At 38.0% G+C, this 15,666-nt stretch overlaps 2 protein-coding genes across 4 annotated transcripts in view; both read left to right on the top strand.

The window, feature by feature from the left end:
- The window catches only part of TBC1D23 (TBC1 domain family member 23), a 59,466-nt gene extending 50,393 nt beyond the window's left edge, over window positions 1-9,073 (top strand). For both annotated transcript variants that reach the window (XM_030328407.2, XM_030328408.1), the window contains 4 exons: window positions 2,307-2,395; window positions 4,715-4,850; window positions 6,384-6,578; window positions 7,405-9,073. In XM_030328407.2, coding sequence (XP_030184267.1) covers window positions 2,307-2,395; window positions 4,715-4,850; window positions 6,384-6,578; window positions 7,405-7,486 — 502 coding nt within the window. In that variant the 3' untranslated portion in view covers window positions 7,487-9,073. The remainder of the gene's footprint in view (window positions 1-2,306; window positions 2,396-4,714; window positions 4,851-6,383; window positions 6,579-7,404) is intronic.
- A 3,615-nt stretch (window positions 9,074-12,688) lies between these two features.
- Window positions 12,689-15,666, top strand: part of NIT2 (nitrilase family member 2) — a 56,379-nt gene continuing 53,401 nt past the window's right edge. The window contains exon 1 of one of the 2 annotated variants that reach the window (XM_030328926.1): window positions 12,689-13,353. In XM_030328926.1, the coding sequence (XP_030184786.1) occupies window positions 13,326-13,353 (28 nt within the window). In that variant the 5' untranslated portion in view covers window positions 12,689-13,325. The remainder of the gene's footprint in view (window positions 13,354-15,666) is intronic. The other variant, XM_030328927.1, reaches the window with a different exon arrangement.

Raw genomic sequence — 15,666 nt, 5'->3', positions numbered from 1 at the left:
AGACTATTTTAAAGGCATTTGCTTCTTTTAAAATTATAATGTTTGTGAATCATCTTTCTACCTTTTCTTGTTATAGGACCATTGAATTAGTCTAATTTTAACTCCCAGGTTTTCTCCCCAATTCTTAAATTTATAAAAATTTAACTTATTTTCTCTGATCTACAGGTAAATATATCTATTTTGAAAATAGAATTTAGTGAAAAGTTAGAATTGGGTTTCTTTCTGAGCTCAGTAAATAAATTAGAACCTGGTCAAAATATGTTATAGATGTTTCTGTTATTACTTCAACTAAAAAAGTATAAATATACTGCTTTTTAAAAAGAGTACAGTGAATTTCATTAATTTTTAAATTGTTTTAAATGTTTATTTTTGAGAGAGAGAGAGAGAGACCGAGTACAAGTGGGGAGAGGCAGAGAGAGAGAGGGAGACACAGAATCCAAAGCAGGCTCCAGGCTCCTAGCTGTCAGCACAGAGCCTGAAATGGGGCTTGAACCCCACGAACTGCCAGATCATGACCTGGGCTGAAGTTGGCGCTTAACGGACTGAGCCACCCAGGCGCCCCAAATTTCATTAATTTTTAGCCAATATTTAAGAACTAATAACCCAGTAATCTTTAGCAATCTTTATAAAAACTGCCTTGTATTATAAATGTAGATCAATAATGATTAGTTTTTTTAAAACTTTTCACTTTGCATACTTGAATTCTGGTTCATGCATTTACTATAAACATTATCCTTGTTACTTTCGACGTTACATCGGTTTAATTATGCTTTAATGTCAGGAGAGAACCAATAATTTAATCATAAATTTTTATAATCTAGATGGCACTAAAGTATTTTTAGACAAAGCTGTATTATCTTTGTCTTTTATAAGTAGGCTGATTCTGAGTTTCATAGGTGTTTGAATTATTTATTTCACTTTATCTAATGAGTATAGTTTGATAATTTACTGGATAACTTTACATAAGATATGTTTTAACATAAAATAAAATGATTTTATGATTTAACTTAAACTGTAAATTATGTATTGATTAGTGTATAATTCCCAAAGAATGTTATACATTTAGCTCTCATTGTTTTTTCTAGTAAGTGTTCCATTGAGGAATGTTTTGGGAGAAGTAAGGATTTAAGTAAGCCTCATTGAACAAAATTAGGTTATGATAAGATTTTGATTGATGATATGTATTATTTAAAATACATATTTTATCTCTATATTCTGGAAAAATTGAATTTAAGATTAAAGATGTGTAACCCCAATTTTTTCCATGTTGGACTATCTATCTCTTGATATATGATCAATCAATCAATAAATAAAAATAAGCCAGTTTTTCTTCATTGTAGATAATCTTGATGGAACCTTTATCTTACAAATATACAGTGCTTTTTCCACAAAAACATGTATTTTGTTGAAATATTTTAATTTTTCTTCTTGGTTTGTTTGAGATTACCTGAAAAGTACTGAGGTATAAATTTTTATAGTAAAAAGAGGTTATACTTCCTGCAAGAACTAATCAAGTTTATTGTTTATGCTTCTGCCACTTGAAAAAGAAAGGCAGATTAATTTTCATGGTTTATTTACATTTATGTAAAAGAACTAGTAGCATGTTAGTTTCTATTAAAGCAAAAGTAATAGTAAAAAAAAAAAAGAGGATTATAATGTGAGCATTGGGTAATATATAGAATTGTTGAATCATATTGTACAACTGAAACTATGATTTAAAAAAATGGGAGGAAAAATCCCATTTTATATCCCCCCAAAATCCCCCAAAAATATTTGCCCCATATAAGAAAACCTTAACACCCCTCCTAGAATTGGAGTATTCAGTTCCATAATCTATTTTACCTAACAGACATGTGCATAGTACTAGCTAGATGCCAGGCATTGTTCTAAGAGCTTTACAAAATATTAACTAATTTAATTCTCACAGTAACCTTGAAGGGTCGGTACTGTTGTTAACTACCACTTTACAGATATGAAAATAGAATCACAGAGAGGTTAAATGACTTCCCTAAAGCTACACAGATCTAAGCACTAGTTCTAATATGAATAATAAAATTGTTTTAAAATTTAATTTTTACAGATTGAAAACATTCAGCCTGTCAAGACATTATGCCACTTTTGCTAACATAATTTCCTATCTTGTTACAGTTTCCTTAACATAGATAGCTATTCTAAAGTTGGGTGGTATATGGGGGTGAGGAACAAAGAATGTATACATTTTGTATAAATATTCAAATGATACTTGGTAAAAATCTTCGGTTAACTTCTTAAGTGATAATTTCCCCTCTAAAATTCTTTGAATATAGGCATGTGAGCAGCAGTGACAGAGTGGGCAAGCCTTACCGTGGTGTAAAGCCTGTTTTCAGCATTGGGGATGAAGAAGAATACGACACAGGTGTAGTAATACACTTATCTGTAGATGCTTTCCTTAGGCACCAGGAATGACTATAGAGATCATTCTGAGACTAGCTGAACTTAAAAAAAAAAAAAAAAAAAAAAAGACACAATGAAATTCTGTAGATGAGATTGGAGAGTCTGTTCTTTTTTCCTAAGAGTTTTTTCTAGTTTTTTTCCTAAGAGTTTGGTTTTAGACCTCTTAAGTTATGCCTGTTAGAATTCAAGCAGAAATGCTGAGTAGGCATTTGATTATAGGAGTCTTTAGATGAAGAGAGAAGGTCTAATAACGTGGTGCTGATCTGGGAATTATCCGTGTTGAAATAGTATTTAAATCCATGGGATTTTATTTAAATCCCCTTGATCCACCCACCTGGGAGATTGAGAGCTGTGGGACTAAAGTTCAGGGAATTCCAAAATGGAGACATCTGGAAAGAGCTTTTTTAAATTCGAGGTAATATCCTAAAAGGCCACAAGGTGGGGATATTGTACCAGGCAAATTGTATCATCGTCTGTGGTTGTCTTTTTATTTTTAAAAATGATTTATTACTTTGCTTCATAATGCTGCTGCCAAGATTACCCTGGTTAAGTAATAATAACGAATGTTAATCTGTGTATTGGGTTAGAAAAAATAAAGCAGTAAATCAATGTAGCAAATAAAAGAAAAAACCTTCCCAAATTTCTCCTTGTTTTTTCTACTTAGTAATACATGCTGTATATTTTCCATCTCAGCCCATATTCCACCTTAGTTCTCTTTCTATCACATAAACACACCATAATTTATTTAATCAGTCTTTCAAAATTCACACTGGTAGTTCTTCAGGTTTTTTGTTTGTTTCAAATGGCAATAGATATTTTTATACATAACTATCTGAACTTTTGTAAGTACACACAGAGGCTGTATTCTTAGCAGTAAGATTAATACATTATAGGGAGCCACATTTGACATTTTAATAAATATTTACAAAATCACCTTCCTAAAAACTTGCATTGAGGTAAATGAAATTTTCTGTGTGCTATTTCTCATTGTTTCTTTTTCTCCTCTCCCTTCTATTTTTGTTGCTATCTTCCTGTTATTTATCAGTCTGTCCCTGAATATTTCAGCTCCTTTCTTTAATAACTTTCATTTCAACTCTTTTAATTCCCAAGAGGCAAATGGATGGATAAATTATAGTATACATACATGTGTCATATATTTATGCATATATTTGTATTTGGGAAATTGTACAGTAATGAAAATGAGAACACTAGAGCTATGTGTATCAACATGTTTAAATTTTACAGTGTTCAGAGTGAAGAAGCAGTTGCAGAAGAATACAGTTGAAAGGTCTACTATTTATATAAATGTTACTGCTACTGTAGAGATTTTTACTTATTTATCCAAGGATGGATTTTTGTTGTTTTTCTTAAAGTCAAAAAGCAGCAAGAGAAAAAGAACTCTAACATCTTTGCCCTCAAGATAGATGCTTATTATTGGACAATTTAGCCATCTTTCTATAGTCTAGACATAGATTAGAGTCATGTTACATAAAGCAAAAAAGTTGAAATTCCTCAGGCAGTGTAGTCTTTAAAAAATTTATTTACATTATTTATTTTTTGTTTTATTTTTTTAAATCTTTGACAGGGAGAGAGAGACAGAGCATGAGCAGGGGAGGGGCAGAGAGAGAGAGAGAGGGAGACACAGAATCCAAAGCAGGCTCCAGGCTCTGGGCTGTCAGCACAGAGCCCGACGTGGGGCTCCATCTAACGGACTGTGAGATCATGATCTGAGCTGAAGTCGGGTGCTTAACTGACGGAGCCATCTAGGCACACTTACTTACTTACTTAATTTATTTATTATTTAAAAATTTTTTTTAAATATTTATTTTCGAGAAAGAGAGCATGAGCAGGGGAGGGCCAGAGAGAGGGAGACACAGAATCTGAAACAGGCTCTAGGCTCAAGCTGCCAGCACAGAGCCCAACGTGGGGCCCGAACTGACAAACCATGTGATCATGACCTGAGCTGAAGTTGGATGCTTAACTGATTGAGCCACCCAGGCTCCCCTATTTATTTTTTATTTAAGTATAGTTGACACACAGTGTTACGGGGTATTCTTAGTATTTTCACCTGACTTTCTTACCATGTAGCCTAATGCTTCATAATATTTCTGTATTATGCCAGTGGCATAAGGAAACATAGTAACAGGATTTGAATTGTTTTTTTTTTTTCTTTTCCCCAACCTGTATGCTTAAAATACTCAATTTTTTTTTCCTGGCTATTAAGGAATGTCTCATTTTTAAAGTTGGTAATTCCCACTTTTAACACTTTAAACTCTTTCAGATGAAATTGACAGCTCTTCAATGTCAGATGATGACAGAAAAGAGGTTGTAAACATTCAGACTTGGATAAACAAGCCAGACGTCAAGCATCATTTTCCTTGTAAAGAAGTGAAAGAAAGTGGACACATGTTTCCTAGGTACTTTTTTAAATGCCTTCTTCAGAAGTAAAATTAAATTTGGGGAATAAAAAACTTAACCACAGGAGAAATTTTCTTTAAGTACAATAAGATATAATTTTCCTTTGTCAACTTGTATTATGTGTCTTGATTTTTAAAATATCTTTAATGTAATTTTTTATTTTGAAATATTCTAAAAAGTTGAAGAAACAGTACACTGAACATCTTTATAAGCCTCTCTCAATTCACGATTTTAATTTCTTTTTGTGTTTTTCCAATCTATTTATATATCTATTTATAGACACACATACACATGCAGTTCTCTCTTGTCAAGCCATTCAGAAGAATCTTACAGATATGACCCTTAACCCCCAAAAATGCTTTAGTGTAAATCTCCCAAGAATATGAGCATTCTCTTATACAACTTCAATAGCATTATGACTTTTTTTAAAATAGCATTATCACTCTTTAAAAACTTTAAAATGAACATCATTCAACATACATGTCACACTCAGATTTTTCAGAGTGCCCCAAAGTATTATTTATAGTCGTTTTTTTCCTTTTTGATCCAATAGCTAGTCAGGGTTCCTGCATTGTATTTGCCTGTTAATCTCTTTAGTTTCAGCCGGTGTGCAACAGTACTTCTGCCTTTACCACCATCTCCCCTTTTCTGCATGATGAATGAATTTTTTGAGGCTAGGCTGTGTATTCTGCAGAGTGTCCTGTGTTTTGGACTTTTATAGTTTTACTGCACAGTAAAACCTTGGTTTGCGAGCATAATTCGTTCTGCAAACAAGTTTGTAATCTAGAGCACTTGTGTATCAAAGCGAATTTCAGGAACCATTAGCTCAGTTGCGATCATTTGATGTTTGGCATCATGTACTACTCGTAAGACATCGCTCATTTATCAAGTTAAAATGTATTAGAAAGGTTTGCTCGTCTTCTGGGACACTCACTGAACAAGTTACAATCCAAGATTTTACTGTATTACATAAATGTGTATGAGTATATCATTGCATTACATTAAAAGTGAGCTAAGACACAGGGAGGGGGTGTGTTAATAACACCATGCCCATTTTACCTTCAAGATCCAGTTACAGAATATTATAAAATATGTAAGGCAGCCCAACTATTGCTTAGTGGTCTTTGATGTAAAGTATACACTATGGTATAGTGACTGAGAGTAGTTTATGAATATAGGCAGTATTGTGAAAAAGTTTGAAAAGGACTGTATTCCATATACCATGTAGAATAGATTCTAAAAATATTATTTTAATGATTTCTAATAGTATTGTACTTTTTACTACATAAAATAGAAACTTTGCTCTTAAACAGTTATAGGATTTCCTATTAATAAAATGTTAATTTTCCATACAACTAAAGGAAAATTAAGAACTTTTATTGGGTAGTTTATTTGTTTATAGATGATTCATTTTAATTCAAAAGTAATTTCATCTGGAGTTGAATATTTTTTTGGTTGAAGTAACAGCTGTTTTGCATGACGTGTCTAAAATTCTTTTTGTTGTTTAATGCTTTTTTTTTTTGCCTCTTAAGTCATCTGTTGGTTACTGCAACACACATGTACTGTTTAAGGGAGATTCTTTCACGGAAAGGATTGGCTTATATACAGTCTCGACAAGCACTAAATTCCGTAGTTAAAATTACATCTAAAAAAAAGCATCCTGAGCTAATTACTTTCAAGTATGGAAATAGCAGTGCTTCAGGAATAGAAATCTTGGCAATTGAAAGGTAAGATTTTCTTAGAATGGTATTATCTGAATTATTGAATTAGTTCATTATTAAACACAGTTTGTTTCTCTCTTTTGGAGAATAGATGGTGGCATAGGCTACTTGAGCCACTTTTAATTAGTATTCTTTGCTTATCTTTTTCTTCCATACCCTTAATCATATGTCAATTAGTTATTAACACATGGTTTCAGTAAGTTTCATAGCTAATTTCATTAACTTTTTGACAGAAGGGTCCTTATACTATTGCTGCACTAAATGCTGGTTTATCAAATAAGAAGCTTGTCTCAGAATATAAGTCAGTGTTTCTACTTCCGTTCATCAAAAAATTCTTCTTTTGAAAAAGTATCCATGAAGTAAGCAACGTGCTGAGTGTTATATTTAATTTACAATCTGGCACAAACTCCTTATCTTATTGTGGACCAGTGACAAAACAGTTCATGGATGGGCATCAAGGGCCATAGGACCTCACTTATCTGGAAACTAAACCATCTTTATAATCCTATAAAAATGTGAAGCCCAGAGGAGTTGAATGACTTCCAAATCCTCACACCTTGCTTGTGACAGGACCAAATGGAGCTGTCCTGACTTCAGATCTCTGGTTCCTTCCATTTGGCTATGAAGAGTCACCAGCTTGCACACTTAGATTTTCTTTCTTTCAAAATATGCTTTCATGTATGTATTGAAATAAGTTATGGGGAGTAAATATGAGGGTATGTCTGCTGGCTTTGTAGGTTAGGGGAAGCTTTGCATTGGAAGTGTCACCTAAGCTGAGGCCTGAAGGGAAAACAATTTATGTTAATATATATGTATATTTTTCCCCCCTTAGGTATTTGATTCCAAATGCAGGAGATGCTACTAAAGCCATTAAACAACAGATCATGAAAGTTTTGGATGCTTTGGAAAGTTAATATAAGAGAGAATTATTTCAAAAGAAATTAAGGCAACCAAGAGAAAGAAACATGGACATACTTTCCGGATTGCGTACTAACAGAAGACCTTTCATTTGCTCATGGGGGTGCTTGAATTGCAGGTCTAAGTGTAAATTATTATAATCAATTTCTAGACAGTTAAAATTTTACTTAAATTTTCTTTTGCATTTTCGGTTTTGTAAAATGATTTATAAAGGTCAGTTATTAAATGACTTTGAGGTAACTGACCCTCTACCCTTGTGAACTAAGGGTACAGAATGCAGTTCTGTTTTGAAGAGCTGTGTTTTAAAAGGGAATATGCATCACTTTCAGATTTAAAAACATCCATGCACATATATACTTGCAATGTCTTCACTGAAAATTAGAGATAGAATTAGTTGAAGAGACCCCTTTAATTGCTACATTTAGTTTTATCCACTTGGCAGTATCAGAAACTGAAAGTATTACATAGATTAATAATTAGCTTGCTGTTTCTGTTCTTAAAAAATGTGAAATGTTTTTAACGAAGCAGATAAAGATTCCAGCCAACCTAGAAATGCAGTCCAGCTAGTGAAATGTTGGAGTATCAGTTTCTAAATCATCTTTTCCCATTAGCTAATGATTTGAACACTGAGTGCTTCAGATCTTAAACTTCATCCTACTGGTTTCTAAGGAACGGTTAAAATTATAAGTAGGTAGGCGTATTAAGATTAAAATAAACATTTGGGGGACAGAGTTGTATCTTTAAAAATGTCATTGGTCTTTATTACAAGTGGAATATTTGATTTGGGATATTTCAGAACAGCTGTTGTGCACACATTGATTTATCCTTACTGAGATTATGGTCTATGACCACAACAAATATCCACTTAAATAAAAGCCAAATAATCAGAGAGCTATATAAACTACAATTGTTTTATCAGCTCTTTCTGAAATTTCTTACTCTTCTTTGGTTTTTGTCTTCTGTTCCAGTGGTTCGAAACTATTTTTATGTTCTTAATCTGACGGAACTAAAAAGTGATCTGCTTTACTTTGCAGCTTTCTCAATTTAATTTATTGAGGTCTATATTAGACACATCTGGTGAGAGAAATCGGGAACATGTTTGGGGCTATGGAAGGACTCCTTATAAAGTCTTTTTGGGAAGTAGCAAATCCTAACAATCTGCTATGTCCTAAAACGCAATGGATTATCTCTAAGGGGTTTATAGGAAAAATACTTAGATGTACACTGTTTATAGCCAGTTATTTTAATTTACTTAATGGAAATCAAGCGAATAACAGGCAACATAGTTCAAGATATTTTATTCTAATATCTAAATAAAAGCAGTTTCTTGAGTGGTTGAAGACATATGCGTGAAATTGCACCTGGTGCATACTATATTTATGACTTTACCCACAACGGTTGTGTTGCTTTCTTTTTCTTTTTTTTTTTTCTTTCTTTTTGGTGCCCCCTTTACAAATGCCGTGAAGTCTCCATTTTTTGCCCATTTCAGCCATGGGACTTTTTTCATAATATTAATGTAAAGATGTTTGTGTTACTGTTTATAAAATTACAATTGTAAATAAACCAATACAATTTGCTCAGAACTTTGTTCTTAATGACAATCTCTCTCCCTCTCCCTCCGCCCCCATTTGCAAATCTGTGTAGATAATACAAAATTAGAAATTTGAGGACTATCCTTCAGTGGAATTTAATGTTCAGGTTTTAAGTTTGAAAGTATTAGATTCCTGTTTGTGTTCATCTGTATAGGGAGGGGGAAAGAGTTAGTTTAAAACTAATGACATTAAATTCCACATGAATAAATTACTACCTTTAACCACTTAAATTCTCAGAACTTTAGTTTCTTCTTCTGAAATAACATCACAGTTACTAATCATGAGTATGAGATAAAAATACATTTTGTTGATTGTACTAGGCACTTACAAGGCTGCTCATCCTTCCTTAACTGGCCCACTAAGTACAGAACTAGAATTCACTATGGGATACTCACCTCTTACTGACTCTCAAGGATTGCAGAGTTTGCAACATTATGAGGTTGTTACTATCTTCTGTATCTCCAAGATTAGAAAACCAAGGCTGAAAGAAATTGAGTTAATGAAAGGGAAGGTATCCCCTCTTCCCTCCCTACTCCCTGAGAATTATCACCTAAGATAACGAATCACTTCAGGGCACCTGGGTGGCTCAGTCAGTTAAGTGTCTGACTTTGGCTCAGGTCATGACCTCACGGTTCACAAGTTCCGAGTCCTGCATCGGACTTTCTGCTGACAGCTCAGAGCCTGCTTCAGATTCTGTATCTCCCTCTCTCTCTCTCTGTCCCTCCCCCACTTGCTACTGTGTTCTCTTTCAAAAAGAAATAAACATTAAAAAAATTGTTGAAATATAACCTACATACCATAAAGTTCACCTTTTTGAAGGGTCTACAAAGTGCTTTTTAGCAAATTCAGAGTTGTGCAATCATCACAATTATTTAATTTCAGAACATTTGGTTGCTCAAAAAAGAAACTCCTACCCATTAGCAGTTACTCCCCTTTTCCCTCCAGTCCTTGGCAGCTGCTAATTTCCTGTCTGTCTTTGTGGATTTGCCTCTTCTGGACATTTCATGATAAAAGGAATCATTACAATAAGTAGCTTTTGTGTCTGGCTTATTTCACTTAGCATGATGTTTTCAAGCATCATCCATGTTGTAGCATGTGTCAGAATTTCGTTCCTTTTTAAGGCTGAAGAATATTCCATTGTATGGATATATCACATTTTATTTATCCATTCATCACTCGATGGACATTTGTGCAAAGCTCTAAGCCCAATTTGGTAATTCCCAAGTTTGATCTTTTGTTTGGAGTACCATACATTCCCCTAAGATCTCATCCACTTTGACAGTTTCTGTTCTTATTGTGGAGATGATTCCAATTCTAATTTTCAGCCCTTCATCTATATTAGTCATTTGTATAACTACCTCACCCTGAAAAATTGAACTTAGGCCCCCCCAGACTGACTTCTATATGAAGAGTGATTGGAGGATGAGATGCTGAGGGAAAGGAGGCCAGTTAAGTTGCCTAAAAGCAGTCTCCCCAAAATGAGAAAAGCCTAGCCATGAATGGTGGTCACAAGGACAGAAAAGGAGGCAGCAATCAAGGGGTACTGCAGGAAAGTAAGAAGGGCCCTGTTCTTAACCAGAGATGGAGGAGAAAAGACTTGAATGATACAGAAGTGATTTAGATTTTCCAGGGGAGGGCATGAGGAGTTAGGAGAATTGGAAAACAGCATAAATGGTGGTGCCTATATGTAAGAGGAAAGCTGGGAGAAGCTCTTTTATTTTTTAATTTTTTTCTAATTTTATTTGTGAGAGACAGAGACAGCATGAGTGGGGGAGGAGCAGAGAGAGAGGGAGACACAGAATCCGAGGCAGGCTCCAGGCTCCGAGCTGTCAGCACAGAGCCGACGTGGGGCTCGAAGTCACAGATTTTGAGATCATGACCTGAGCCGAAGTCAGAGGCCTAACTGACTGATCCACCCAGTTGCCCCTGGGAGAAGCTCTTTTAGAGATGATAAAATTAGTTTCAGGTGGTTGAGTTTAAATTGATGTCAAGACGTGTAAACAGATGGCTTTCGGGCAGCTGGAGATCCTGGAATAGATCCTCTGGAGTAAAAGAAATCTGATCAGTACCAGCCTGGCAATGGTTATTAAAACTGTGAGACATGGTTGGCACTTCCAGCTTTTGATCTGGGCTCTGGAGATTCATTTAGTGTAGTCGTTTAATTCTTTGGCTACTTTTCAAGTGGCAGATAAAAGGGAATATGGAAACGTGGAGACAGAGCTGTGTGGTTGAACAGTCAGAGTGAAGTGACAGGAGGACTGTGCAAACTCGGTCATCCAGCCATCCTCTCACCTTCTGCCTCTGAATCCTCTTGTGTTACAGATGATGAAAAGGTCCTGAGAACGAGATGATTTGCCTTAGGTATTAACATCACATCAGTGTCAGAGCCAGAACTGGAACCGTGACTAGCGGTTCCATTATGCCCAGAAAGTTCTAAAGGAAAGTTCAAGAACAGTTTGTATTATTTCTTACCATTCCCTCCCTAGAATCCAAGTCACTGGCTTCCCTGCATGCGACGTAGGGAAGACAGTGCCCATAGACTCTTGGTCTTGAAGTCCCTTTCTCTCCTGGTTTTCCTACCTCTCAGGTGGCCCCTTATCAGGTTTTACAGGCCCCTCTTATACCTGTGCCTTTCATAGTCCACTTGCAACTTGTCACCCATATTCAGAGTTTTGTCTTAGTTTAAATTGCTGATGACTCCTAAATCAGCCTCCAGCCTGCATATGGGAGTTTGAGGCTTAGGACCAACTCCCTACTGGGTGTCTCTGCTTCGATGTTCCAATAACATGCCCAGCCATGTTTGGTACCACTGTTACATACAACTTTATGCCAATGAACTTGCAAATCTAAATGAAATGGGTGACCTTTTTTTTGACAGGTTGTAAGTGGCCAGTATTGACGCAGGAATCTCAGCGGGCTAATTAAACATAGCAGAAATTAACAGATTATTATCTTCCTGCTACAAATCCAGGTCCAGATTGTTGAATCTTCAAAAAAAATAAAACCCGTAATTGCTATGTATTTCCTCCCAGCTTAAGAAAGTTTTAAAAACTTTTAAAAACGTCTTAAAGTAGTACACGAACAGCTATATGTTCTCCTGTTAGATTTAATTTGCCACCTTTGCTTTGTCTCTGTATAAGCACATATTTTCTTTTTACGTACCATTTTCAAGTCAGATATTCTGACACTTCACCCTTAAATACTTCAGCAAATACTTCTCAGAGTAAAGATATTGTTTGGCATAATGACAATGTCATCATCACACAGAATTCATTAAAGCATCAAATATCCAGTTCATAAATATCCCTAATTATTCCAAAAAATGTTTTAAGGGTATCCTTTTATTTATTTTTGAGAGACAGAAAACAGGGAAGAGGGGGAGAGGGAGAATCCCAAGCAGGCTGCCCGCAGGCCGACCTCATAAACTGTGAGATCATGACCCAAGCCTAAATCAAGAGTGGGAAATTCAACTGACTGAGCTACTCAGGCGCCTCTAGAGTATCCTTTTAAAAACCAGGACAGAGCATTAAAAAAAAAAAAAAAAAAAAAAAAAAAAAAAAAAAGATGGCAAGATTTTATTAGTTTTGTGATTTTTGATCCCCAAACCTGACAACAAAAACCACAAAGACATGAGACACCCACACACACAATCCTAAGAAATACAAATGCAAAAGTCCTCACGCAATATTAGCATATTTCAGTATGTAAGAGGTCTGAATTTTTGAGGATACAATGTTTGTCGCTCTTTTCTTCTCCCCCATGACCTAGCAGCCTTCCAGTCAGATCCCACTGATGTCTTGCGTGACTAAACCATCGTAGGTCATTCCATCCCATTCCATCCCCAGTCGTCAGAGCGACTTGTTCAAGGAGCCCAAGGCAATCAGCATATACGGTATTATTGCCGGCTAGAGGTGCTCTAACCAGCAAGAGGTTCAATCCTTTCGCTGGCCAATTGTTGAACACCACTCCAATGTACCCCTTTGCCTTGCATTCCTTTTACTGGAGCGTGTTGTTATTCGTCGCTTCTCCTTGGTCCATGGTTTGCTCCTTGGTGGCGCCAACAGCGGACACCTAAACAGGTGTTGGAGCGCGGGAAAGACCACACGCTCTCCCCGGAGCCGCGGGACCGGGAGGCAGTCCGGAGGCGGAGCCTCGGCCGCACCAAGTCCTGCGTGCCGCTCTGCGCCGCCTCTCGCCGGGCCGCCGCTCTCCGCCCAGGGAACCGGGTCAGGCCGCGCCGCCCATGGTGCTGCTCGAGAGAGCCATGGCCAGTAAGTAGCGCGGCGGCCCGGGGGAGGGATCGCCGGCTCAGCCCTTCGCCTCCGCTTGTGTCCCCGCCGCGTCCCGGGCCTTCCCTGACCCGGCGCCCGCGGGGTTGAGGTCTCGGGCGGCGGAGCGCGGCCCGGCGCACTCCCGGGGAGTCCAGGCTTTCGGGAGCGCCAGGCCTCGCGACCGGAAGGGCCCGCGTCTTGCTCCCTGCAGGGCTCCTCCTGAGTCCCGTGGCTCTAGCTGCGTTTCGGCACCGCCGGCTGCAAATTCACCTGCGCCGGAAGAGGAGGGAGACGGGTGCACACAAGTTCCGCGCCCCCTTCTCCCCGCCCCGACCGGAAGACTGCACCTTCAGTAATTTGGAGACTTATTCGAGTGTGGGAACCTCTGCCTTGTGGGATTCTTGGAGGCTGTTAGGTTTTGCATGAGAAAGCGAGACTATCCAGGGGGTGTCGCGTTCACTGTATTCACCTTAGATTGATTTTTTAACTTGAGTTTTGCAAAAGCATGTATCCTAATTATTTGTGTTTTGAACCCCGTTATATGAAAATGAAGCATCGTTTTTCTCTGATTTGGGCTGTATGGTAAGAGGCCTGATTAACTTGCCCCATGTTGCAGCGCCCGTCACACCCAGTGGAGAATGCTCTCTTCCCAAACAGAAAAAACTGGACAAGCTGTTTCTGCACCTGGACATTGAGCTTTCGGGTTAGGTATTACATGTTACACAAGTCTATCCTGGATCAGCCCCAGGGGGCGTTTCCAGCCATCTTTGTCCCCAGGTCTTTGCCCGATCCTTTTACATGAGGCTTTGGAGTGTCCTGGACCCCTAGTCTGGAGACCTGGATTAATACAGTTTTGCCTCAGTCTGTGGCAACAGGTCATTTAATCTTTCTGAACCTCAGTTTCCTGGCCTGTAAAATGGACATCAACTGCCCCTCCTGAGGTCTTGCGAGGCCCCCACTAGATGCTAAGGTTTGTGCAAGTGCTCTGGTTTTCTTTTTAACCTGCCAGTGCTCGGAGCAAGTCAGTGGCTGACTGAATGTTAGGATCGGGGTATGGAAGTCGTTTTACACACCTGCCTCTGGATGTGCCTGCTGTCTCTGAAGAGCCAGGACGAGACTGAGGCTGGTGGGCTTGAGAGGTGTGGCTCGTGATGGTGTTGAGGATGGTGTCTGATTTCCTTGAGGAGTGTTTTCAAGTTACATGACCTCTCCCCGGCCCACCCAGAAACAAACAAACGCGGTTCCTGTCCTGCTTTACAGTTCCAGATTTTGGCTTGGATTGTCTCACTGACTTTGTTCACTGATTTTGCGCAGCTTCCCTCCCCCCCTGCAATTTCCTCATCTACCAAATAGTGTTAATGACGCTTCACAGATGTTTGCATGTATAGAGGGCCTGGCACATTCCGTATGCTTTTCCCACATTGGTCCCTTGACTTTACTATGTTTTATCTTTTTTTTTTTTTTTTTTTAGCCCCTTTGGTAAGTCTTTCATTGTTAGATGATGATGAATATTAGGGCAGCCAGGAACCTTAAAAGTCATTGTAATTTTCACTTTACAGCTGAGGAGATGAATTGACTAGTATTGTTTTCCACATCAAGAAACTTCCCGATGGTAGCCTTTCTGTATCTCAGTCCCTGTGTGGAGTGGGTAATCTGCAGAATGTCAGACAGTCCCAAGCCTGGATCAGGACTTTCTGGATAGGATGAGGGAGAGAGGAAACTCTCAGCATAGCCATGGTGGATTCATCTTTTAATCCCTCCAGAGCAGAGACAAAGCCCAGCTCCTGAATTACCGTGGAGACTTTTAGTAAGTTTGTGTGATGTTCGGGTGACAGCTAAAGTTTGCTCCAAAGTTATCCCAGCTTTCGTTTCTTGTTTTAGATTCCTTTGTATTCATTCAGATTCTGAAACTATTCAACAAGCTACATTCAGGGTTACATTTAGCTCTTCTCACTGTATTTAAGATACACCAAGGAATGGAGCATCTGAGTTTTCCTACTTTTAGGGTTCACAGTGGGCCAAACAGGCCATCAGAGATCGGGGTCTGTCGGTGTTGACTCTTCTGGGGACATTTGCACCAGTACAGCAGATACCCAGAGGGAGAACTCTAATGGTTTTCAGGCTCTAGAGCTTAGTTTTCTAGAGCAGCGGTGGGGGAGGGGAGCTAGGGAAGGCCTTTACTGAAGATTCCTGAAGTTTTGCAGAGCTTCATAGGTTGCCACGTGCTTTTGATCCTTTAATGTCGCCTCCCGTCAGACCAGGAGCAAAAACTATGCATCAATCAGGGTCCAGGCAGGACGTAGAAACCACACC

Source organism: Lynx canadensis, chromosome C2, assembly GCF_007474595.2.
Source record: "Lynx canadensis isolate LIC74 chromosome C2, mLynCan4.pri.v2, whole genome shotgun sequence".
Lineage (NCBI taxonomy): Eukaryota > Metazoa > Chordata > Mammalia > Carnivora > Felidae > Lynx > Lynx canadensis.
The sequence above is the reverse complement of the archived record's forward strand: the minus strand, read 5'-3'. Positions and strand labels throughout refer to the sequence as shown.